Source organism: Canis lupus, chromosome 5 (genome assembly GCF_011100685.1).
Source record: "Canis lupus familiaris isolate Mischka breed German Shepherd chromosome 5, alternate assembly UU_Cfam_GSD_1.0, whole genome shotgun sequence".
NCBI lineage: Eukaryota > Metazoa > Chordata > Mammalia > Carnivora > Canidae > Canis > Canis lupus.
Window position 1 is genome coordinate 68,972,798 of NC_049226.1, and position 24,828 is coordinate 68,997,625.

The 24,828-nt window shown below is 45.0% G+C and overlaps 2 protein-coding genes and 1 long non-coding RNA gene across 10 annotated transcripts in view; 1 reads left to right on the forward strand and 2 right to left on the reverse strand.

Moving 5' to 3' along the window:
- Positions 1-677: 677 nt before the first annotated feature.
- Positions 678-4,847, reverse strand: HSBP1 (heat shock factor binding protein 1). Of its 2 annotated transcripts, none has more exons than XM_038538173.1 (4): positions 4,683-4,847; positions 4,279-4,345; positions 3,627-3,747; positions 678-2,159 (listed from the first exon to the last, which is right to left on the reverse strand). In XM_038538173.1, exons 1-3 carry the CDS (start codon positions 4,725-4,727, stop codon positions 3,629-3,631), a joined length of 231 nt encoding a protein of 76 aa, XP_038394101.1. In that variant the 5' UTR covers positions 4,728-4,847; the 3' UTR covers positions 678-2,159; positions 3,627-3,628. The 2 variants fall into 2 exon arrangements, with proteins under 2 accessions (XP_038394101.1, XP_038394102.1); XM_038538174.1 differs by lacking the exon at positions 678-2,159 and adding an exon at positions 2,323-2,526.
- Positions 4,848-5,002: 155 nt separating this feature from the next.
- Positions 5,003-23,118, forward strand: LOC106558854. 6 transcript variants are annotated; one of them, XR_005360018.1, is made up of 9 exons: positions 5,003-5,236; positions 7,738-7,938; positions 8,422-8,484; positions 8,581-8,628; positions 9,173-9,315; positions 9,487-9,706; positions 14,782-14,981; positions 15,533-15,616; positions 22,678-23,118. It is a non-coding gene; the product is annotated as an uncharacterized LOC106558854 (long non-coding RNA). The 6 variants fall into 6 exon arrangements; XR_005360013.1 differs by having other exon boundaries at positions 9,225-9,315; XR_005360015.1 differs by lacking the exon at positions 22,678-23,118 and adding an exon at positions 18,506-19,362 and having other exon boundaries at positions 9,225-9,315.
- The window catches only part of CDH13 (cadherin 13), a 1,002,781-nt gene continuing 994,271 nt past the window's right edge, over positions 16,319-24,828 (reverse strand). For both annotated transcript variants that reach the window (XM_038538175.1, XM_038538176.1), the window contains one exon: positions 16,319-17,888. In XM_038538175.1, the coding sequence (XP_038394103.1) occupies positions 17,881-17,888 (8 nt within the window). In that variant the 3' untranslated portion in view covers positions 16,319-17,880. The remainder of the gene's footprint in view (positions 17,889-24,828) is intronic.

Sequence of the window (24,828 nt, forward strand, 5' to 3'; positions counted from 1 at the left end):
AAAGGCGGCTCTGCCCAGAGGCCTGGAGCACAGGTCAGGTGAGGACTTGGCAACACAGGCGGTTATAAACTGAATCCAAAGCTATTTATTGGATGACTTTAACTGCGATCTCCCCGTGTGGATTTTACAGCAAGCTAGTTCAATGAAATGTTAATTAGGTGCTGAGTATAAAAAAAGATCCTTGGTCAAATAACTTGGCAACTGGCAGGTGAAGAAGTTAAATCACATTTCTCTGCTCTGGGACCTCAGAGCCTTTAATATGCTAATTTGCACTGTGGATTTTCATGAAGTGAATCTAGGAGGAGGCAAGTCTGCTAAACCCAAGTGACCATAAACCCTTCTGTGCTAGTGATTCTCCAAGGATGAGCATCCTGGGAACGTACCTGGGAAAGGCCTGTCCCCTGAATGTGGGAAAGCCCAGGTCTCCTGGGAGGGTAGAGGCAGTCCACGGCCCACTCCGGCTCCCTGCTCCCCCCACCAAGCTCCCCGCCCGCTCAGGTTCCCCTCTCATGCAGCACCACACCCCCCAAACCTCTCTACTTCCCCTTCTGGCCTTTGGCTCTGTGTACCTAATCCTTTCAGGGGTTTTAGCCCATAATCTAAAATGGTGTGTCCATTTTAATCTGAAAATGTGGAAAACCAAACAAATCATTGTTGACAGAAAGGAAGCATCCATAGCAGGATTTCAGGCACCTTTATTCACGGCAGATATTTCTGGTCAGGGGAGCTTGCCTCTGAAATCTGTTACTTAAGGAAGACAACGTCTACCTAAATCCCGACAGCAAGTGGCCAGGTCACTGCCTCGTGCCCCATACTAGGCTTGAGAGCCTCCCGCACGCACGCGGGGCTCACCCTCCAGGCTGGACCCAGCAGGTCGGTTAACAGTGCCAAACCACTACTCCTTTGTGTTACCTATGTAATTTATAAATAGGACAAATAATTTCTTAATAATATTATATATTTTCAATACAAACACGACTGGTGATATAGGAAACTTTAAAAAACTCACACTGTGTTCATTCAGGGCTTCCTTCTAAGCAGCACTGTACCATTCCTGAACTTTTCCCATTTTTTGCAGACCGAGTCACTTTGCTGTGGCAGTTGCATGGGACGCCTGGCCTCTAGCCTTAGCACTCTGGGCAGCACTGCTTTTTGGAGTGGCAAGAGTTATTATTCCTGTCTTCTATAATCAATAATAAAACATTATTCTGTAAGAATTTAGGTAAGAAATCATTTAAAGAAATCTTAAAAACTTGAGCCTATTACATGTCATTTAGCATTTTCTAGCCCAGCAACTGGCACGGACTTCACACGGTCTGTTTTCCTGTTCTGTTCCCTTTTCCTGAGTGGTGGCTCCCAGACAAGACAGCAAACTGGGGTGTAAAATCCTGCCAGATTTTCTATGGTGACGACTGTAGGTGAACAGCACAGGGGCCTACTCAAGTACTCAAATCTCATGCAAAACTCTAACGAGCGCCTTGGTTACAGTGGCGGTCCTGTCACTTTCTGCATTTAACATCGGAACACACAGGAATGGCAGTGGTTCCTCGTCAGTGTTTTAGCCTCTGGCCTCAGGGACTTGGGATATGACCCTGCAGGTCAGTGTTCAGTTTTGGCAACAGGGTAGTGCCAGAGATTTCTCAATCACCAATTTTTAAATGTTTTTAACCATTTGAAAAGCATCACCAACATGCTATTTGGTGTTGGCTCAACACTCTGTGCTGAGAATTAAAGAACCCTCAACTTGCCAAATGTCTTACTTCACAAAATCTAATTATAACTGAAGAGTCTACCAGATGTCTATAAAAAATTACACAGCAACTTTCATCAAACAGTAACTACTACAAAAGGAATGATAGAAAACAATGACTTCACAAAAATACACTAAAAAATTTGACAATTTTATGCAGGAACCGCCAAAGTTTTAGTGTTTAATATTTAACAGCACGACTGACCAAGATCCAAGATGTGGAATTACCATGTTCAAGAAACTGGGGGAGAGGATCACTCTATATAGACTAACTATACAGTATGTTGTAAGAAGAACGCACACTTCAGAATAGAAAATCTGTCTACACATAGCAGTTGCTTCAGAAAGCCATTCGGTCTTCTGTCGGCTTGTAAAAATGCTGTTCCGGACTTCAGTGTGAATTAGCTGCCTGTTGGAAAAGAAAAACCATCAACACATTATGCTCCCACCAGGACAGAGAAGATGGACATGTACCACTGTCAAATGGTAAAAAGCTTTCCAGAATCCTCTACTGAACTAGACATATGATGTACTTCCTTTGCACGATGCCCCAGCAAAGATATCACAACAGATTTAATTGGAAATCTTTATTTGAAAACTTCTGAATCCATTCCCAGCAACTCTTCCTCTTGATCACCCCTGTCACTCGAAAAGTCTCCATCCTGCAGTTCTCCACAGATGTTCTCACTCACTTGACGGGACTTTTGACCGCCATGTGGTGGTAGGAGACCCAGAGAAGCTTCTAAGGCTGGCAGGACATTTTCCATATCATCTCTCTACAGGAATAAAGAGGACAACCCACACATAACAAGTGTGTGATTTACTCACACAGCGAGTCAACCCAATCTCTTGTTAAAATGACAGTGAATTTCCAAGTCTTTTCGCTCCCAAGTCTGTCTCTTCTTGGACTTCAAAGTGACCTGTATGCCACAGCTACTTCTAATCTGGTTCAGCCAGGACATGCCCAGAACTTTTGAAAAAGGAATTTGGTGCCTTTTACTGTATGTTCTGCTTGGTACTAGAGTGGTCTAAAAATTCTCAGTAAACTTTGTTTTTATAGGGAATTAAAATGCTAAAAATGGGATGAGAGAAACGGTAGTTTCAAAATTAGTTCTAGGTTGCGGCGAGGTAACCACCATACTCCTGAAGAGGCTCATAAGGAAGAAACCTACCATGGGGAGACTACGGAGGCCCACAACATCTTGCTGTCTCGCTATGTGGCTATTGTTGATTATCTGTCTTTCATCAGATATTGGGAACTATGTAGTGGAAATTAAGATTTATTTACTTGAGGGACAGAGAGTGGCAGAGGGAGAGGGTGAAGCCGACTCCCCATGAGCAGGGAGTTGGACATGGGGCTCGATCCCAGGAGCCTGAGATCATGACCTGAGCAGAAAGTAGATGCTGAACAGACTGAGCCCCCAGGCGGCTCTCGGGTGAAGGCTCACTGCGGCCTAACTTCATCCATTCGAGTCATAATCAGGCGTTGTCCTGTCATTTATCTAGCGCAGGGGGAGTTCCCAGGAGAACCCAGAACTCAAGGCACTTATGAAGTTGAAGGTGGCAATATGGGGTTTTGGTCACAAAAAATAAACAAACAGACAAATAAATAAATAAATCTGCCAGTGGTAAGAATTCTCAGGCCAACAAAACACATTTCTTGGTATTTGCCTGCAATGACATAAACTCAGTGACTGCCTGTTAACCAGTCATCTTAACTACTAAGGACATAGGTCCACTTAATAAAGGCCAGGAGAATCAGAGAGACGCCTGCTGGGATCCGGCTGGGGGCTGATGGAGAGGACGCCCGGCCTCCTTAACTGCAGTGGCAGGCCCCGGACGGGGACAGCCCGACGGGGACAGCCGACCCCCTCACCTTCAGCTCTTCGGTGTGGCAGGGATCTTGTTCTCCCCCTCCAGCTCTTCCACCCCAGCCTGGGTCATGAGGTCTGCAATGTTTTTTTCCAGGTCGTCAATGCGACTGCTCATGTCATCAAGTGGAGAAGTTAAAGGCCACACACACCTGCCATTGCTCATCCTTTCGCTCCCGAGCTGGGGACACCGGGACCTTAAACACAACCGTCTCAGCCAAACTGGGCTTCCCTTGGAGTACGGCTAAATTCTGGCGGTGAAGGAGTCGGGGGCCCTTTACGGGTCCTGGGACCTGGACGAGCTCCTCCACTTTCCTAAGCTGCCGCCCCTACAACTTCTTCATCAGGTGGCGGCGGGGCCCGGAGCAGAGATCCGCACCCAGCGCGCAGCTCACGGCCCGCGGCCACTCCCGAGGCCACGGCCGGCCGACTGGAGGCGTCTGGGGGCCGGGGGGCCAGCTCGGGGGCCCTCAGCTCCTGGCACAGAACCGCCAGAGCACCACACCCAGGCTCAGTTACAATAATACTAACAATACTACTCATACTTGTACGTGGCCCATGGCTGCCTGCAGCGGGCCTGCAACCACCTATCAACACCGCTGCCCGGGCCACAGGTGCCAGGGGCCCGCAGAGGCTGACCACACATACAAAGGATATTTCTTCCGATGATCTGGTCGGACATGGTCTGAAATTTATCTTGCATCTGCTGCAGGAGTGTCTGCACCTGAGACGGGGAGACGCGACACGGAGCACCTGGCGCTCGCCGGGGCCCTCGCGCGGGGCGGGGCGGGGCGGCGTCCAGCTGGGGTCGCCCTGACCGCCCCGGCTCCGGCTCCGGCTCCGGCCCCCGCCCCCGCCCCGCCCCGGGCCCCGGCGAGGCCCCCTCCCGTGGCGGCTGCCGCGACTCACGGCTCGCTCGGGTGTGCGCTGGGCGCGCGGGCGGCGGCGGCCCGGGTCGGGCGAGCGCGGCTGGGGCTGCAGGCTGGGCCCGCGGCGCCTCCGGACACGCGGGCCGTCGCGGCCGCCGACAGCGCGCCTCGGGCCCCACGGGCGTCCCTTACCACCGAGGTGAGATCCTGCACGGTCTTGGGGTCCGTCTCGGCCATCTCCCCGGTTCCCAGCTTGGCGGCGAAGCTCAACCGTCACCTGCACTTCCGTCCGTCCGCGCGCACGCCCCGCCCCCCAGCGGCCTCCTCTCGCGACGCCGGAGGCCAGCCGCGGGACCGCAGGGTGCTGTGGGAGTCGTAGTTCGCGGCACACGCCGGAAGGGCCTGTGCTCTCGCGTTCCCGTTCCGCGCGGGGCCCGCCCCCACCCTCTCGCCCGGCCTGGCCCCGCCCCCCGGAGGCCCCGCCCCTCGCCGAGCCGCGGCGGAGAGCGGAGGGGACCCGCCCTGCCGCGGGGTCGGCTGCAGCGGCCGGTGGCCTGGCCTGCGCCGCCGCCTGTGCTCCGACAGAGCCCCGCAAACCCGCGGGAGGGAGCAGGGGTCGGGTCACCGGAGGGGACACTGAGGCCGCGTGTGAGAGGCGCGCGCCCCGCGTGCCCAGCTGCCCGGCTGCAGGTCCGGTCACGGCCCTGATCCCACGACGTCCGTGGAGGTGCCGGCGCAGGGGGCAGGTGGTTTTTAACTTTTGATTTAAGTGTAGCATATGTCTGGGTGGTGTAGACATCCTCAGTCCACCTCAGCTGGTGTTAGCCAACTCTCCAGGTCAAGAATCACCCCCAGCCTCCAGGGGAGCCCGTCAGCTTCTTTCCAACCCCCCCCCCCCCCCAACCCACCCACCGGGGCCACCAGTGTCCTCGGTTTTAACACGATCGTTTGTTTTGCTGTGTTTCCACTTGGTGTAAATGGAATGAGCGCCTCCCGAGCGCCGGCTTCTTTCGTGCAACACGAGGTTCGAGGGTCGGGGGTGTGCAGTGGGGAAGGTCTCTGGTTTGGGCAAGGGGAGGTCAGCTGCAGGGTCCAGAGAGTGGACTTAGGTGTTTAAGGAGGGGTGCTGCTGAGCTGGGACCTCGAGTTGCTGGTGGGGGGTGCACTGGGCCCAGCACTTTGTAGGATGCTGAGCAGCTTCTCTCACTTCTTCCCACCAGATGCCAGTGGCACCCCCCTCACCCCCCATGCAGTGTGACGACCAAAAAGATCCCTAGATACTGCCCACTGTCTGCACGAATTGGGGGGGTGGGGAGGTCGTCATCCTCAGTGGAGAACCAGTAGCTTTAGAAGAATCTACAGACGCTGCATAGAATTCTGTTGACTCAGTCTTCAAGTATGAATTTATTTTCGATTGGGGCATTTCTTGGGAATTTTCCTCCTTATATATTGACACGGGCATTAGTTTCCTGGGGCAGCTGCGACAGAGTACCACAAACTGGGTGGCTTAAAACAATAGACATTTATATTCCCACAGTTCTGGAGACCAGGAGTCTGGAATCAAGGTGCCATCGGGGTGGGTTCCTTCTGAGGGCTGTGAGGTACAAGTTGTTCCATGCCTTTCTCCTAGCTTCTGATGGCTGCTGGCAAATCTTGGTGTCCTTAGCTCGCAGATGCATTCCGCCCATCTCTGCCTCTGTCTTCATGTGGCCTTCTCCCCGTGTGTGTATCTCTCTCTATATAAGGTCACCAGTCATGTTGGATTTGGGACCGACCCTACTCCCATATGACCTCCTCTTAGGTTTTTATATCTGCAGAGACTCTGTTTCCAAATAAATTATGTTCTGAGGTACTAGGGGGCAGGTTCCAACATGTCTTTTTGGTGGGGAGACTCAACCCAAAGCAGTTGGTAAAGTAATACCACTTGAAATCGGTATCATACTTGGTATTTTATTAAGTGTTTACCTAAAGCTCCAGGATGATTTAGCTCATGAGTAGGTGAGGGTGGATAGAATTTCAGGTCTTCCTGCCTCTTGCCTCAATCACTGAGGCTCCTATACTCTGCACAGAATCCAGATTCCCACTCCCCTGGATTTGTAGCCAGATCTGGCTTATGGCTGCGAGCAACATGAATTAGCACTAGGACCTATAGTTTTGTTTTTTTAATGTATGTGTTTGTGTGTGTGTGTGTGTGTGTGTGTGTGTGTGGCAGGACACTTAAATCCTTCTTAACCTTTTTTTTTTTTTTTTAAGATTTTATTCATGAGAGACACACAGAGAGAGGCAGAGACATAGGCAGAGGGAGAAGCAGACTCCTGGCTGGGATCCTGATGCAGGACTCTATCCCAGGACCCTGGGATCACGATCTCAGCCGATCTCAGCTGAAGACAGATGCTCAACCACTGAGCCACCCAGGCGCCCTGAGTCCTTTTCATGCTGAATTGAACGGTTTTTACATATGCAACAAGCACACCTGACATGGAGCATTTCTTGTTTTTGTTTTTTGCAGAAAGACAGCATGCTTTTCCTCTGTGGAGACCAAGGTCTTTTAAATAGCTGCTTTACACAGAAATTTCACTAATTTATAGTCATGGCTGATATACTTACTTTGTAGGGGTTGACACACTGAACCTAACTGAATATTGTTCCATTAGCAAAACTATTGAATTATGTGTAAGGCACTAGCAATTAACCTTTAAAATTTCGGTTTTGAATAACCCTTGTTTTAAACCTTAGCATTTTTTTTTTTTTTTAAAGATCTTTCTAGGTTAATTGTGTAACTGAAGTAATTCCCTTTGCCCCTTTCAGGATGGTTTGGTTTTACGTGAGCTAATGTGATACTTTCATACTGTCTCTTTGGTTCTAGCTGGGCTGTCTGGGCACCCCTCCCTTGCCAGGCCTGCACTGAGGGACGTGTCGCCGTGCAGGGGTGGCCGAGGGACAGTGAGAGGCTGCGTGTGCCCTGTAAGCAGAGAAGAAGTGGTCACTTCAGCCCTTGGAGAACGTGTAGCTTGTCTTTTTCCCTGGCTGCACCTGCATCTGGTGGACACTGGTCAGAGCTGCCATTTGCTTGCTCTGCTTTTCTCCCTGGTATCAGGGTGACACTGCCCAGGAGCAGCCACCTGCCTCAGTGCCAGCCATGCTCCAGCCTCCAGCCTTTCATAGATGGTCCACACCTCTCTGGGCTCTCCAAACCCAGTGTTTCATCCTTCTGTCTCAGAGGATGACCTTATATTCTGTTTTGCAGGGATGGTAGAGACTAGTGTCACCTATGTCCTGCCCTCCATGTCTCCATAAGTACCTGGACCTGCAGGTCTCTGGTCCTTTCTGCCTGGAGATGGGCAGAGTGTCCTGCCTCCTGGATGAGGCTGGACCCTGGACCCATCAACCCACACCAGGAATGTGCCTCCTCCACGTACCTGCCCCTTCCATGGACTCCTTCCTCCAAGTATATAAAAGTGGTAAAAAACAAAACAAAACAAAACACAACAACCCAACAACACCAAAAATAAATAGAAAACAAAAGCACTCCAATAAGTTGACCATGTGCGGTTCTGTGCTATCACTCAATAGCTAGGTTTGGTTCTAGGAAGAGAAGGACATGTTGCCTTCAGTTACTGGATCTGTGACCTTCCATTCATGCAGTTAAACTTGTTTTATCTTTTTTTTTTCTTTCTTTCTTTCTTTCTTTCTTTCTTTCTTTCTTTCTTTCTTTCTTTCTTTTCCTTTTGTTCTTTCTTTCAGATTTTATTTATTTGTTAGAGACACAGAGAGACAAGCAGAGACACAGGCAGAGGGAGAAGCAGGCTCCCTACAGGGAGCCCGCCTCGGGACTGGATCCCAGGACCTGGGAATCATGACCTGAGCCAAAGGCAGACACTCAACCAGTGAGCCACTCAGGTGCCCTGGCTTGTTTTGTTTCTCTCCAAAGGTATTGAAGTCATTCCGGATGGTCTGAGGATGTGGCGTCACACAAGTGAGACTCACATAGCAGGTGGTTCTTCATTCTTTGTGACAGGTGTACTCTCTCTGCTGGGTCCTACTGACTTGAAGTCCTTGCTCATCCTGTTCATCTCTCCTTTTAACACAGGGCAGCCTCTTGCCCAGATCTTAGGTGGACATATTGTCCAGCTAAAAGGTAATCACATTTTGAGTTTTCATTGTATTTATTTTTATTATTTTAAAAAACCACTTTATTGAGGTATGAGTGCCATCAAGAGCTGTACATGTTTAATGTATTCAGCTCAGCGAGTTTGGTGATGAGAATACTATGCCCATGAAACCATCACCATCAAGCTCATAAACATACCCATCACCTCCCTAGGTGTCCTCCTGCCCCTGTTACTATTACGAATGATTCTTATTTCTGTGGTAAGAACATTAAACATAAGATCAGCAAATTTTAGGTATATAATCCAGTATCATCAGTGATAGACGCTGTTCTGTATAGAGGATCTTATGCGTATCTGAAACTTGGTTCCCTCTGACCAACGTCTCCCCATTTCCCTCACCCCCAGTCCTGGCAACCACCATTCTGCTCTCTGCATCTATGAATTGGACAATTTGAGATTCCACATGTGAGATCATATTATTTGTCTTTCTGCATCTGGCTTGTTTTATTCAGCATAAAGCCCTCCATGGTTCCTGTTGTCACACATGGCAGGATTTCTTTCTTTTAAAAGGCTGAATCATAGTCCCTTGTACTTATCTTCTCATCTTCAATGGACATTTCAGTTGTTTCCACCCCAAGGCTGTTTGTGAAGAGTGTTGCCATGAACACGGGAGTGCAGTGATCTCTCCAAGATCTTGATTTCAATTTCTTTGGGTAAGTACCCAGAAGTGGGACTGCTAGATAACATATTAGTTCCATTTTTAATTTTTGGAGTGCCCTCCCCCTGTGAGCAGGACTGTCAATGGAGACTGTACATCAGGCAGTGTGATCTGTGGCCTGATGTTGCTAAGATTGGTTGGTGCTATGAGCTCTTTTCTGTTCCAGACTGTTCAGCTGTGCTGATTCCCCTGCTGTTCCTGGCAGGACAAGACACAAATGGGCAATATCCTGCTAAACCTGGGAAGCAAGTATCTAGGGGCAGAGAAGAAGCTGTGGCCTGGGAGATCTCTCTAGGCTCTGAGCTGTGCTGCCCTGAGGGAGGGATGAGGTGATACTCCTCTTACCTCTTCAGTGCATTATCCTCTGGCTTTTTTGCTCCACTGAGGTACTAGAACATTTCAGGCATGTTTCTGGGTTCCCCAAAACATGTTCTCATCTGTGGGTGGTTGTTAAAATTGGTGTTTCTGGGGCAGGGATGGTGAGGCGGGGCATATAAGGACTGGACCCTCCTGTTCTGCCATTTTGCTTTGTGTTTTTTTAAAAAAGATTTTATTTATTTATTCATGAGAGACACAGAGAGAGGCAGAGATACAGGCAGAGGGAGAAGCAGGCTTCCTGCGGGGAGCCCGATGTGGGACTCGATCCCAGGACGTGGGGATCACGCTCTGAGCCGAAGAGAGACGCTCAACCACTGCGCCACCCAAGCGTCCCTTGCTTTGTATTTATTTCGATTATTACTTTAGTATATGCCAAGTGATACTGGCTTTTCATTCATGGTAGTAATGTACAATTTTCTTTTAAAATGCATTCACTTAAGCAAAAATTATACATTTAAAATTATATAGTTTAAAACTATAGTGATTGGCAATACGGATGCACTGAGATGGCGGGATTTGGAGAAGGAGTAGAGGGACATCATTTGAGTAATGAAGATGATGTTCTGATGGGGTTAAAGATTAGAAAATTTTGGCCTTGAGAAGACGGAGGCAGAGGGTAAAGAGGTGGTGCTTGCTTTGAAATTGGCCGTCATTACATACTTTGAGAAGGGGAAGTGTAGGGAAATGTTCCTGGGCTACTGTAACAGGTCACTTTTCCTTTCGGATCAGTCTCCAGAAGGATAGTTGGGCATTTCCTGCAGGTGCCAGAGACCTATTTTCTTTTGTATAGAAGAAGCATTCTAGGTACCAGTCCCCCTCCGGAGGGAAGACATGGTCCAGGAGGCACAGGGAGGGACAGGGCAGGGTCTTCGGAATCCACTTTTGCTGAGGAGCAAAGGTAGGGCTCTGTTTCAGAGAGAGGCGTCTAGTTCTGGCACGCTTAATTTAGAAATGCCTTCATCTGGTCCCCATCGTCCTGGCTTGGATTCCCATGTGAAAAGCAAGTTTTGCTGTTATCTCTGGCGTCTACACTGGGTAGCATCCCCGGATCCTTTGTCTTGTGTGCCAGAGCAGGGGAAGGTCTCTTTGAGACTGTGTTCTCAAAGAACAGAAAATTGCTTTTATGGAGAAGAATGGTGCGATCAGCAGTGTCCCAATCCATCTTGACTTGTTTTGCTTTTGGTTTGAAGTGTGGGTTTACGTTTCTCATGCTCATTTGTGGGAATTTTCCAAATAAGCGTCTCCATGATTGGCTGCCAAGGAATCAGTTTCCTATTTATTTACCCAAACTAGCAATTTCCTGGAGGCAGATGCCCAGGGAGGAAGGAAATGTTTCAGAGGGCTGACTTGCAAGTTTGTTTTTCTCTGCTTCACTTATCCGCTAGTGTCAGATTGTCTTGTCACTGTCAATTTCGTGTGTTGTATGCAAGAGGGTTCAACCTGGGTGGTTTATTCTGGGTGATGGGTGGGTGGTGCTGTCTTAGGGTAGAGTGGAAAAGTGCTGGTGTTGGAGTCACGTACACCACTTCCTGGGCGAGACCTAGTGGGAGACGGTTTTAACTTGTGAGCCTCGTTTCCCCATCTGTACGGTAGAGATACTGCCTATTTCAATATTCTAAGAATTATATACATGACATGTCTAATGAATAACTATATTTCATATAAATTAGGCATTATGTGTATACATACATATGTATGTATGTAAAATACCTGGTCCGTGGGAGGCATTTATTAACTATTAGCACCTTACCTCTCCTTGGTTAAGGACCTCCCTAAAGTATTCTTGCTTTCTATTTCTGTGTGTTTACCTACCTGTCTGGTTTGTTTCTATCCATTTCTCTCTCAATCTCTCTTATCTATGTCCATCTCTATCTATCTCTATCTATTTATTGTATGTACTTATCATCCACCTAGCTACCTACCTACCATGTCCATCTAATCTATTATCCTATCATCTATCTACCTATCATCAACCATCTGTGTATCTTCTATCTATCTATCTATCTATCTATCTATCTATCTATCTAGTCATCTATCTACCTATCATCTATCATTCTATCTTCTATCATCTATCATCTGTTAATCATCTATCTACCTATCATCTGCCTCTCTATCAATTATCTATCCTCTATCTTCATCATCATCTTCATTTATCTATCCATCAATCATCTATCTATCATCTCTCTTTCTCTCTATCAATCATCTATCTGTTTCTTTCAAATCAGAGGGCTCTGACTTATGAAGGAAGCAGTGGGAAGAGTTAATTATCCACCAGATAGCACTTAGTTTTAGTCTTGGTCTTTCAACATTATAGGCCAACCAGAGCACCACCGAAAGAAATATCCCTTTGCTCTATCACTGTGTTGAAACAGTACTAAAGACAGTCTAAGACCAAGTATACACATTACAAATCCCAGATAACCTTTACTTAAATATTTCACAAATAAGTTACAAGTTTCTTTACAACTACATGGTAAATCAAATGTTAATTTGTAGCTCAGGACCTGTAGACAATTCAGCAACTAGGGCCCAAAGGAACTGCATCTGTAATAGAATTAAATATTTTAAAATGATCAACTTTTATCCTTTTTGAGTGTTTATGAAAAATATCTATTTAAAAATTTTGAAAATTTTTATCTTGGGGGATAAATAATATTTACCACCAGACAGCATTGATGTGTGCATGACCACACATACTATTTTTCATATAGCCTTCACTTTCAGTTCTTTAATAACCCGAATCTATGTATATTATAGATAAAGAATGACTTTATTGCTTTCAAAAGGAAAAGCTTTTAAAAAAGTAGCAGAAAATGGAAATTTTCAGCATATACTTACAGTGCTTCTATGAGCCAGTCTCTCAAAGGCTTCATAGCTTCATGGTGAAATTTCTGTGGTCTTACTATACCCGTTGCTTTTCACCATATCCCTACCAACCAGCTGGCACTTGGAAGCCAAACAAAGTGGTTCAAAGACTGATCAAGCTCAGCAACCCTCCAATGATTAATGTTATGATAGTGATGTTGCATGAGTGATAGGAAGAGGCTTTTTTGTTCACTAACTTTAATGAATATCTAAATTACTTCTGCTTAGTTTATGCAGTTAAAGTTCTTATCCGAACACATGTTCAATGCCACCATTTTCTTCTCTTTCTACATATTTTGTTTATGCTTTTGTATAAGAAAGGTCAAAACTACAGAAGTTTAAAAAAGATTTTATTTATTTATTCATGAGAGACACAGAGAAAGAGGCAGAGACACAGGCAGAAGGAGAAGCAGGCTCTTTGCAGGGAGCCCGCCTCGGGACTTGATCCCGAGACCATGGGACCCTGACCTGAGCCAAAGGCAGACGCTCAATCACTGAGTCACCCCAGGTGCCCCAGAATTTTTTCAGTAGTCGACTAATCCATCAGTGATAGGAAATACGATCAAGGTAACACATTTGACACAACAAGAGAACTGTTAGCTGCTTCAGATGAACTAATTATGAAAGCATCTTACCACCAGATTATGAGAAGTTCCAAATCTCAACAGCCAGATAAGTAGAGAAGATGGGATGTATCATCTTCTTGAGAAGTGTAGCTAGATAACTGATGATGATGGAGATAGTGATGATTTGATTATCACTTCTTTTTTGTTGTTGTTTAGAGATTATTTATTTGAGAGAGAGAGAAAGAGAGAGCACAAGCTGGGGGAGAGGGAGAAGCAGACTCCCCGCTGAGCAGGGAGCCTGACTTGGGGCTTGATCCCAGGACCCTGAGATCATGACCTAAGCTGAAGGCAGATGCTTCATGGACTGGGCCACCCAGGCTTCAGGCACTGATTATCATTTCTTAGTGGTTAGACACCGAAGGTAGCCCATTCTTTCTCAGCACTCACCTTGTTCTTGGTATGATTTATCCATTGATTCTTGCTTAAGAATACTTCACATGAACAGGTTAAGGTCTTACATTAAAAAACTCATGAGTGCGGGCACCTGTGTGGCTCAGTTGGTGAAGCATCTGCCTTTGACCCAGGTCATGAACCTGGGGTCCTAGGATGGAGCCCCATATCGGATGCCCTGCTCAGGAGGGAGCCTGCTTCTCCCTCTCACAGCCCCCCTGCTTGTGCTCTCTCTCTCACATATAAATAAAATCTTAAAAAAACAAACTCAGAAGTGCTTGGAGATCATTTAGTTTGTCTGTAGCTGAGCCCAGGGCAAGCTTCTGAATGCCCCCCACTACATCTCCCTCTGCTTTCCCTCCCCTTGGTTGGTTTGGCTGTGACTGGGTACTTGGGAGGACATGAGTGTACTTTCACATGGCTGAGATGTCTAATTAGTCTGGAAGGAGTCCCTCAGGTACCTGCAGCCAAGCCCTGGGAGGGAAGGGAGGAAATACTGAAGATTATCTTGTGCAGAAGACACTCCTAATGTTTTGTATGAATTGAGAGTGGTCTTAATGTTTTTTGACAGCTCTTAGGACTAAGAAATAGTAGAAGGTCTGTTTACTCAGTTTGGATAGATAGTCCTGCTAATCAAGGGTTTAAATTAGGGTTTTCTGGTCTGCGGAAGACCTTTTGTTTGGTTTTGCTGCACAGTTGGGAGCAAAGAGGTTGGGAGCAAAGTAGAAACAGCAGGAACCGTGCAGCCAGTCCTCGAGGGTTCTGGTTCTGGAGGCCACTTACCTTGGACAAGCTGTTTGATTTTTCTGAGTGTCTGCTTGCTTTATAGGTAAGTTGGAGAAGAGTCCTTGCCTCATAGGGTTGTTTTAAGAGGTCAATGAGTTAATAGGCATAAAGGATTTTGTACATTGTGGGCACATAACAAGCAATCAAATGTAAACCATTATTATTATTAGCATTATTAACGCATTTTTTTTTTACTCTGTTCATACACCCCAGAAGAGCTGTAGACTTTCCTTCAGAACCAACTGGGAGAGCTTGTGTGTGGGTTCTGCTGCACTAAACCCAGCATCAAACATAGCCTTGTTACTCATGTTTTAGTTTCCATGTCTTAATATCAAGACTCAATGTATTTATTTTGGATGAAATGCAATGTGATCTGCTTCAAGAATTTGATGGTAAATGGTTATTCTGTTTATCAGGCTATTTAGGATCACATTTTGGAAATCTGGGATGTTTTCACAATCTCTAAAAATGGTCCTTAAGAATTAAAGTCTTCTTTGCTACCTACCATGGAATTTAGCCAGATTTATTTTGATGTCATGTTCAGATTTGGCTGAGAGTCAGAGCAGGTACATCTACCTGAAATGGCGTTCATTTGGAGGAACTGGCAGTATTGAAGGTAACTGTTTTTCAAAATTAGCAAATGTTTGCATGTTTTTGTTAAAACAGGTTATCAGAAATAATTCATTTTTCATATGTCAAACAGGGAGAAAAAGTAACTTTTAATCAACTAAGGTGGTTGAGGTAGAAATAAAATCGTGAAGAAGGTCTGACTGTTCACTCAATAGAAATAAAATCCTCAGTTTTGTGCTCAGCAGTTGAGAAAAGCAATTTCTGGCTCTTAGTTCACATTAAAAAAATAATTTGGACTAAAGCTCTATTTGTAATAATGAAATAATGCTTTGATTCTACTTTTGCTTTCAAGAAACAATGTAAATGTGTTCTCACAAGTTAGAAAACATTCTGTGATTCAGGAATCGCTTCCACTTTGGCTTCAAATAACTGGTCACTTTTTTTTTTTTAAAGGATTAGAAAGAACTACACAATAGCAATATTTCTGTCCTGATGAGAACTCTGGGGACAGGGAGCATTCTTAAGTAGAGGAAAATTAAGGCATATGCTACGTACTAACAAAGTATGCACTTTATTCCTATTTTTCTGTGTTCTAAGCTATGCTAAGCTAGTGGCTGGATTTGCAAAGTGCCGGAGAGTTTACGGGCTTGAGAGACCAGGAGGAAATTTGCACCTGTTTACGTGAGTGAATGGGCCACCGAGTTCCCCCTGCGGATTCCCTAGGTTCACAGAGGAGGGGGAGCTTTCTGATTGTTAGTTAGCCAGCCTAGGGGCCAGGCTGCCAACCACCTGGCCATCTGAGGATGCTCCTCTGTCCTGGGGTGAGCATTCTCCCCCCCTGCCTTGCAGGAAGAGGGAGGTGAGACTCACCAGGGTTAGGGTACAAGGCAGAAGAGGAAATCTACAATCTACAAAGCCAGAAGAGGAAATCTAGTAGAGTGTGAGCGTGCAAGCTTAGACTCCCACCCTGCCCCTGGGCCTGCTCTGTGGCCTTACGGAGAACCAAACTGTTGTGTTCACAATGCAGCATCTCCTGACTGAGTAATGGGACTTGTTCAAGAGAAATACACCCATGTTCTGGGACTGATGGTTGTGATCATGTGTTTGTGCCACATGGTCATCAACCTGAGAATGACCTTGCTCCTCTTTGAGTCTATCATCTCCGCAGCTGATTGCAAAATGCTCAGATTGTTCATTATGATGGATAAGACGAGTGCATTGCCCAGCTGTGAGGGTGCTTCTAGCTTTATAAACTTACTCAATTAACAAGAGATGTACAGGGGACCCCACATGACCAGTCAAAACCATGAACTTGCACTAAGGCAAGACCTTGTGTTGGCAATGTTAGACACAACATAGAAATCAGAGAAGAGCTACTGTCCAGCCGTTTTAACCACCAATACCCATTTATTTTAATGGAAAAAAAATCTGCATTCTATATGCTCCAAAAAGACTTACTATTGAAACAAATACAATATATGGAACTCTTTCTGCATAATTTCACTACAATAAAGACAACATATAACTCCTGCTTCCTACAGAAGGTGAACTGAATAGCACAGGTGCAAACATAGATTGCATAAGAAAGCGTGGGTGTGCATGTGTGCACACGTGTGTGTGCGTGTGGTTAAAACCTTTAGTAAGCAACTGCATTGAAATATGCTAAGACACTTACCTTACCCTAGTTTGTGGCGAGCTCTAAGAAAAAGCCACAGGCTGTCACTAGTTTTATCTGATAGAAAAATTTGGTGTGAGCTTTGATGGTTCGTTACAGTTTATCAACAAGAAGATAATCTTAGTACAAGCACGAACTTTCCTCTTACTTTTTACATGCTCACAGAATAAAAATCAATTACTTTTCATACATGATGAACATCTTTTATTTTCAGGTTTGCAAACAACGGTAGTCGATTCACACAAAAGGGTACTTTTAAAACTACCTGTATTTACTCTATTTTTATGCCTGTATATATGAAACAAACGTTGTGTATGTGCATAAAGGTATGTCTATACATGTGGGCATATATGTGTACACACAGGGCACCTGTTGACCTCCTCCTATGCATGTAGGGCCTCCACGATGACATTTGCAATTGTACATACACTGAGGAGAGAGAGATTCTCTGCCATGATCCGTGTCCTCCTAAGAACCAGTGGGACTGGATTCAGGACATATGCAAATGCGGACAGATGCCCTTGAAGAATATTTCAGCCCTTTTCTCGGCATTTGATGGTGAAATTTGCTGCTCTGCCCCTCAACACTTTTGCCTATGTTGGCATAGGGTGGCAGTGAAAATTGGTCGCAGGCCTTTGCTAAAGAGAAAGCACTTGTGTCTCCGCTCTCCCTCTCTGCGGACCTGCCTGGCAGGTCGTGGTGGCACAAGACTGGCCCGGACGGTGGAGAAGCGTCAGCTCAGTGGTCTGTGCTGGTGCCGAGCTTGATGCTGAGGCCCTGGAGGGGACAGGTGCGTAGCTTTTATCCTTTCTTTGTGTAACCTCTCAAGGAAGAATGACATAGCGAAACTAGGCTCCTTCTGTAGCGTTTCTCTCTATAAATACTGTGTATATACACATACAGATACTCACACATATACAAATACGAACCCACAGACAAAGCTGTATGTGTGGAGCGCTGACTAGCAACATGGCAACACATCAGAAAAAGTAGCCATTGTTCCTGCTCCCAGAAGGTCAAGTTTTATGCCGTGATCTTTAAACATTCAGAGCAATTCAGAAGATTCCATTAATTAAAGGAGAAAGGAAGATGCTGTCAAAATGGTGGAATACAGACCCAGTGAAATTGCAAAGAAAACAAAAATCTGGAACAATTGAGGCCTAGGTGTGAAGTTTGAGAGCTGTAAACTGCAATCTTCAGATTTGGATTTTTTTTTCTTTTTCCTGTTGCTATGGAAACTTGGTAGTCAAGCTTCAAATGTCAGGAGTTCTCACAGACCTGAATGGAAAAGATGCAGAGTTAAGTCAAGGAATATCACAACTCGATTCAAAACGTTTTAGCTAAATTCTAGATAAACAGCCGACAAGCTGTAATAAACACATTTATAAACACGGTACCACCTTGGGGGAGATTTTTTCCCTTTGGCATAACATTCGAAGAGAGCACAGATAGTTCTGTTGGTTTAGATCTTAATCAGCTGGACTGGTCTGAAGACACTCATGCCAAACGCCTCGTCTCAGGCCCACAGGGACGGCTGCCTCTGTGACGGTGAGCCCGGTCCCTTGCACATTAGCCCAGAACTCGGCCATCTCATGGACAAATTGACTTGGTAGCTGAGAGACTGATTATCATCTCAGATAGTATTTTGGGGTCACAGAGAGGAGCAAGAGAGCTACTGGTGGTTTTTCAGACACGACATATGACTTTCCTGGTTGCTGTGACAAGTGGCCACAGCTTAGTTGGCTTGAAATCACAAAATTCATTCTCTTACAGTTCTGGAGGTCAGAAGTCTAAAAATGAGTCTTAGTGGGGCTAGAATCAAGGTGTTGGCAGAGCTGTGTTCCTTTTGGGGGCTCCAGTGGGGAAGCCACTTCCTTGCCTTTTCCATCTTCCAGAAACTGCTGTATATGGCTCATGACTCCTTCCTCCACCATCATGGCCTGGTCTGTCTTGTCCAAGATGATCAAGGTCACCAAAACTGTGTTTATTCTCTAAGATGTACACCAGCCCAGGACCTCCCCTCTGCCTGATAATAGCACAAGTGGGAAAAGCTCAATTCTCTGCTGTTTTTGCCTAATTATTATTCCATGTTGGATTTATACAGGGAAATGGTACCACTGAAATTCATGTTATAATCAAAGAAATAAAAATATGTAAAGGTCAACCTACAATGTAAATGTGGTTCATTCTGGAATGAGCCGATGGCTAGAATATAATGTATTAACTTTGTAAAGCGTGGGTGTATTCAAAACCTCTGAGGAGTGGATCAGCATGTCAAAATCACCCACCTACTCTGCACCCTGTTGCTTTTAGAGGTTAATCCTGTAATTTATCTGCTTGGAAAATTTAAAGCAGATTCTCTAAAATCAGATAAAAAGTCTTCGTAATGTGACCCCAGTGTAGGCAACATGATACGGAGAAGGTTAAGGCTAAAGATTGTGTTAACAACACTAATTTACATTGTGTGACAGGTGATACCTTTATAGTTAGGAATCTCTGGAACTCATTTAATTTCTTTTTTTCTGGCTGACCTTTTCACTGTCCTTGCCACCATTATCTTAAACTCTGGTTACTCGGGCTGCAGGACACAGTGTCCTACACATTCATCCATATTTGAAGAAAGACTTGGAAGGGACGTATTAAATGGCATTGTGAATTTTATTTAAAAATATTTTCCATCGGGACGCCTGGGTGGCTCAGCAGTTGAGCATCTGCCTTCGGCTCAGGGCGTGATCCCAGGATCGAGTCCCACTCAGGCTCCCTGCATGGAGCCTGCTTCTTCCTCTGCCTGTGTCTCTGCCTCTCTCTCTCCCTGTGTCTCTCATGAATAAATAAAATGTTTTTTTTTTAAAATTATTTTCCATCTGTTTTGTTTCTTAAATTCCACATGAGTGAAATCATTGATAGTCTTTTTCTGACTGATTTATTTCACTTAGCATAAAATACCCTCTAGCTCCATCCATGTTGTTGCAAATGGCAAGATTTCATTCTTTTTGATGGCTGAGTAATATTCCATTCCATATGTTTATATATATACACATATACAGATATACACACATATGTATATATATGTACATATATGCATACATACACTACATATTCCTTCTCCATTCATCTGTCGATGGATACCTGGGCTCTTTCTATTGTTTGGCTATTGTGGACATTGCTACTCTACACATTGGGGTGTAGGTGACTCCTTGGATCACTATGTTTTTATTCTTTGGATAAATACCCAGTAGTGCAATTGCTGGGCCATAGGGTTGTTCTATCTGTTACTCCTTGAGGAATCTCCATACTGTTTTCCAGAGTGGCTGCACCAGTTTGCATTCCCAACCGTGTAAGAGGGTTCCCCTTTCTCTGCATCCTGTCCAACATCTGTTGTTTCCTGAGTTGTTAATTTTAGCCATTCTGACTGGTGTGAGGCAGTATTGCATTGTGGTTTTGATTTGTATTTCCCAATGATGAGTTATGTTGAGCATCTTTTCATGTGTCCATTGACTATCTGGATGTCTTCTTTGGAGAAATGTCTGTTCAAGTCTTCTGCCCACATCTTGACTGAATTTATTGTTTTTTTGGGTGTTGAGTTTGATACATTTTTTTTTATAGATTTTGGATACTAGCCCTTTACCTGATAAGACATTTGCAAATATCATCTCCCATTCCGTAGGTTGTCTTTTAGTTTTGCTGACTGTTTCCTTTGCTGTGCAAAAGCTTTTTATCTTGATGAAGTCTCAATAGTTCATTTTTGCTTTTGTTTCTCTTGCCGTTGGAGACGTGTCTAAATCCTTAAGGAATTTCTGCAAATGTGCACTGACAGGAATGTAACCTATGCCTATCTGTAAATTATACCAGCATTCCTAAATAGGTTACCCAAAAAGTGGTTCAGGGAAGTGCCAAAAAGTGAATCTTCAGCTCATATCTCTCCTCTTCCAGCACTGTGCCATACACTGAAGGCTACCTGGCCACAGTTCTCTTTGAGTCATGATAGCATCTGAAGGGCTGCTTATAATTTGGTTTTGGTTTAATGACTACACACCCCCAACCTTGAGAGCCCACATCCTCCACAGTGGGTGGCCACCAGTTTGTGTTTGCTTACATCAAGGCCCACACGTATCCCCTCATCTCTTCTCTGACCCCCAGCCCAATGTTCCTGATCAGGATATGGTTTTCTAATAGGAGGCTGAAGCAGATATCAACAGAGAGCAGACACTTGGTGAAACCTGTCAGGCTTCCCTCCCTGGTTCCCCAAGCATTCCTTGGTTTCTACATCACTGCCACAGAACCAGTACCTTTCCTAAATTTGTAATAGCTGGTGTTGAAACGCTTCCTCTCAAAAGCATGGACAGTGCACACAAAGACAGGTACATGAATGTTCGTGGCAGCATTTATTCATACAATCCCCAAGCTGGAAAACCATTCAAATATCCATCAACCAGTGAATGCATTTTTAAAAAATGTGGTATATCCATACAGTGAAATACTACTTAGCAATAAAAAGAAAAAACTAATGATATGTGCCTCAACATGAATGAACCTCAAAAGGTTTATGCTAAGTGACAGACATCAGACGAAGAAGACTACATATTTTATGATGCTATTCAAATCAAACACTCAAACAGCAAGTATAAGCAGGTCAGTAGTTGCCCAGGGCTGGGGTAGGGGTGAGGTCTGCTTGCAAGGGCACAAGGTAACTTTATACAGTGATGGAAATGTCCAGTCCAGTGAAAACTGGATTTTGGTGTTTTATGACACTATACATTTATGAGAATCATTGTAGTAGCTAAATTAATTACAGCAGGTAAATTTTATGTTATGTAAATTATACCTCAATAAAGCTACTAAAAAAATACTATCCACTGTAGTGTCAGTAACTTAAAATAATAATTTTGGTCATTGAGGAAAAAGATGGACTGAATGAAACCCACAAAATTAAAATTCTCCAGTCTCTGTTCAAGTCAATTTAGACTGTAACACAAATGATCCTACCTCAGAGGACTTGACTGCAGGAGATAGTCTATTTAATTTATGTAAAGCTCTTAGCTTTGCATGTGTGTGGCACTTAGAGCCCTAGGAGGTCAACTGTCATTATCCACGCAGTTGTACTGCTTTCAGGGGCCACAGCTCCTCTGTAAAGCAGGACTCAGGAGCATCTGCAGGCAGAGAGCAGCCTGCTCCACCCAGGTTGGGTGCTTCTCCAGGCCCTGTCTCTGCCCACAACACATTTCACAATAAAAAGGAACAAAATGTTGATACCCTCATTGACATGGACTGTAGGATTCCCATTTATAGAAAATTCAAGAAAGGCAATAGGTAATCAGAGAAGGCAGATCACTGAGGGTCTGGATTCAGGGGAAGGGATCGATAGCAAAAGGATACAAGGAAACTGTACCTTGATACTTGGTGTGGCTACGCGATTGTGTACATTTACCAAAATGCACCCCACTGTACCCTTAAAATGGGTGGATTCCATGGAATCCAGATAATACTTTCACACAAAGCATTAGAATTCAAAGTATTTTTGCAGAGGCCGTTTTGCTCATCTTGATCATGTCTTTAAATGTCTTCATTCTGATCGAGGTTACATTTCAATTCTCTCCCTCCTCGCCAATGTAGAGACATTTAATTTTGGTACTTGTTAATACGGGTCACCTGATCTGTCTTTTTATGTTCTTGCTATTGCTGATTAATTAAGCCTAGAACAACGTTCAGAAAGGTTTCAGGATGACAGTCTTCCCTGGAGCTGCCTGTGTCACACCGCAAGGAGCCCTATGAAGCCCTCCCCCTCCAGACACAGCCTGATAGAGATGCCAGCCTGCTTCACTGAGAGGGTCCTAGGGCAGCAGCACTGCACACCTCCTCAGTGGCAGCAGCACATGCCCTAAACAACATCGGCAGTAAAATTAATGCCATTTAGATTTTTTATGACTTGCAGTGTCATTGTTTTATTCCCTGTAGTTCTCGCTGTCGGAGAAGGACGTGCAGAACCCTGGGTTCGCTTCTCAGTTGCCGGGAAGCCTTCTATAGTATCAAGACCAGCTGAGATGTTTTTATTACTTTTCCCCTCCAGGAGGCAGTCTGAGGGTGAACGTTGGCCTCACTGCTCGCTCACCTGGGGACCTCTCAGAGCATCAGTTTTCTCATCTATCAAGTGGGATCAGATCTCCAGGCCAATGAAGACAATAAAAAGCCATGGGCATCCGGGCATTGCGTTAATGCTAATCAACCCGCCTCTGAATGTTATCTGAGGGGAGAAGAACCCTGCCCTGCCATGTTGTATGATGTGATTGCTGTAGTTTTCTGAACAAGGCTTTCAAGAAGGGGTTCGCACACTCTTCCTGCAAAGGACCGGATAAGTATTTCCACTCTGCAGGCTGTACTGTCTCTGTGGCCCCTACTCAACTCCACTGTTGTAGCCTCCAGCAGGCAATATGTAAATGAATGGATATGGCTGTGTTCCAATAAAACTTTATTTATAAAAACAGAAAGGGGGCCATGTTAGACCCTTGAATGGTAGTTCGCCAACTCTTGATTCAAAGAAGCATCAAGCAGAGTCTCCCGGATCCCAAAATTCTTTCAAGGGCTATGGCTAAATCAGGAAATTCTAAAATTTAGTTTTAGTGCTTACAGATTTCCTCACTTCCACCCCCACCTCGCTTTCTTGTTTAGGCCCATTTCTGTGCAGCTTCTTATCAATGTCATGTTAATAACTACACAGGTGGATTGGCCACTTTGAGTTCTGCTCTTAGGAAAGAGTGTCTGAGCCCTGGGATACCCACAGTTGCTTATTCCTGCTAGCTCAAACGCAATTTCTCACGTGTCTTATTAGGTTCCTTGCTTGTTAGGAACAACCTCTGTGGCTAGGTATATAATAAAACAAGAACCATTATATGTGGCAGGCTCTAATGTTCAAACAAACAATGTTAAATAATCTTATACCTTTTTATATAGGGACTGATGGAAGTTCTTTCTGAAGTCAAGCAGGTGAGTGTTAATATCTGTTCTTAGCTCTTTTTTTGGGCTCAAACTACCTGTCTTGTGGTGAAAACATTGGAGGGTTAACCAAGTACCTTTCCAGTTGTGCCCAGAGGTTCAGAGCTCCTCTATGAGGATGATTTTGACGTTACCTACAGGTGGCCTACAGTGGGATAGCTGTGTGCTGCCAGCTAGGATGGCTCCTTTTGTGAGAACAAAAAACCCATGTGACATCTCAACCATAGGATGCTTGCATCTGCTTTTCTCAACAGCACTATTTTGAAAATAAAATAAACACAAGTTCTTTAGGAGTTACTGGGTGATTTTGCCCTGGATGAGTTGTGATCCTGGTAGTCAGCTGTGAGAGAGAAGTGGGCAATCTTTGGGATCTGCTCACTACTGGCCTATGTAGGCCATAGGTCTCCAGAGTAAGGGGCACAAGGGAATCCCTGGTTGATAAGAGGGAAATACTTCCACATTGTTTATATCTCCTTTAATCTACACAAATAGGTTAAGTCTTACTGATATTTAATATATGGGTTGATAGTAGCAGACATACATCTTATTATTAAAAATGCTGTGTAAATAACACAAACACTGGGCCTGTGTGCTGCAGGCCACTGTCACCTGGGATGTTGGTTCCATAGTTAGGAATCTGTATTTCAACAAGTGAGGTAGGAAGTCTCCCTATTTTATTATTATTATGATTATTATTTTTTACCTTAAAAACAAATAAATTTTCATTAGTAAAAGTTACAACCTTCTCCCAGCAGTGGGGAGGACTAATTGCATCCTTTGAAAGTAAAGGAGCATGAAAAGAGGAAAATACAGAGCAGTTTTTTAGCTTGTGTCACAAACATAAGTAGGAGGGGGGGATTCAGGTGCATGAGGCTGTACATGCAGGCTCTGAAGGAGCACACAAAGGACCACTAAGCCAGAGGGGGGCTGGAAATAGCCCACAAGATGGCCTGCAGGTGGCAGGGAAATATGGGGTGCCAGGTGGCTTTGACACCAGAACACACCACTGTCCTCGGACAAGGGAGAAAAGATTTATTCCCCCCCCCGCGCCCCCCCCCCGCAGTGAACAATGTGGTTCAGATCTATTATTTGCTCCATATCATTTCACTGAGCCATGTTTAGAAAATTTTTAAATGGGTTGTTGCAATCCAAGAGAGGGTGATGATGTTAAAACAGCCATCGACAAATAGCCGCAGAGGGTTCCTAGGCTGTGCTGGGTTTGCAGGAG

Bases quoted from the DNA above. Each gene is read 5' to 3' on its own strand.
- HSBP1 (XM_038538173.1), bottom strand. From the start codon at position 4,727: ATGGCCGAGACGGACCCCAAGACCGTGCAGGATCTCACCTCGGTG. The intron at 4,346-4,682 runs GTAAGGGACGCC...TCCCCGTCTCAG, and splicing joins TGCAGGATCTCACCTCGGTG to GTGCAGACACTCCTGCAGCA. The intron at 3,748-4,278 runs ATATCCTTTGTA...TAACTTCTCCAC, and splicing joins CGACCAGATCATCGGAAGAA to TTGATGACATGAGCAGTCGC.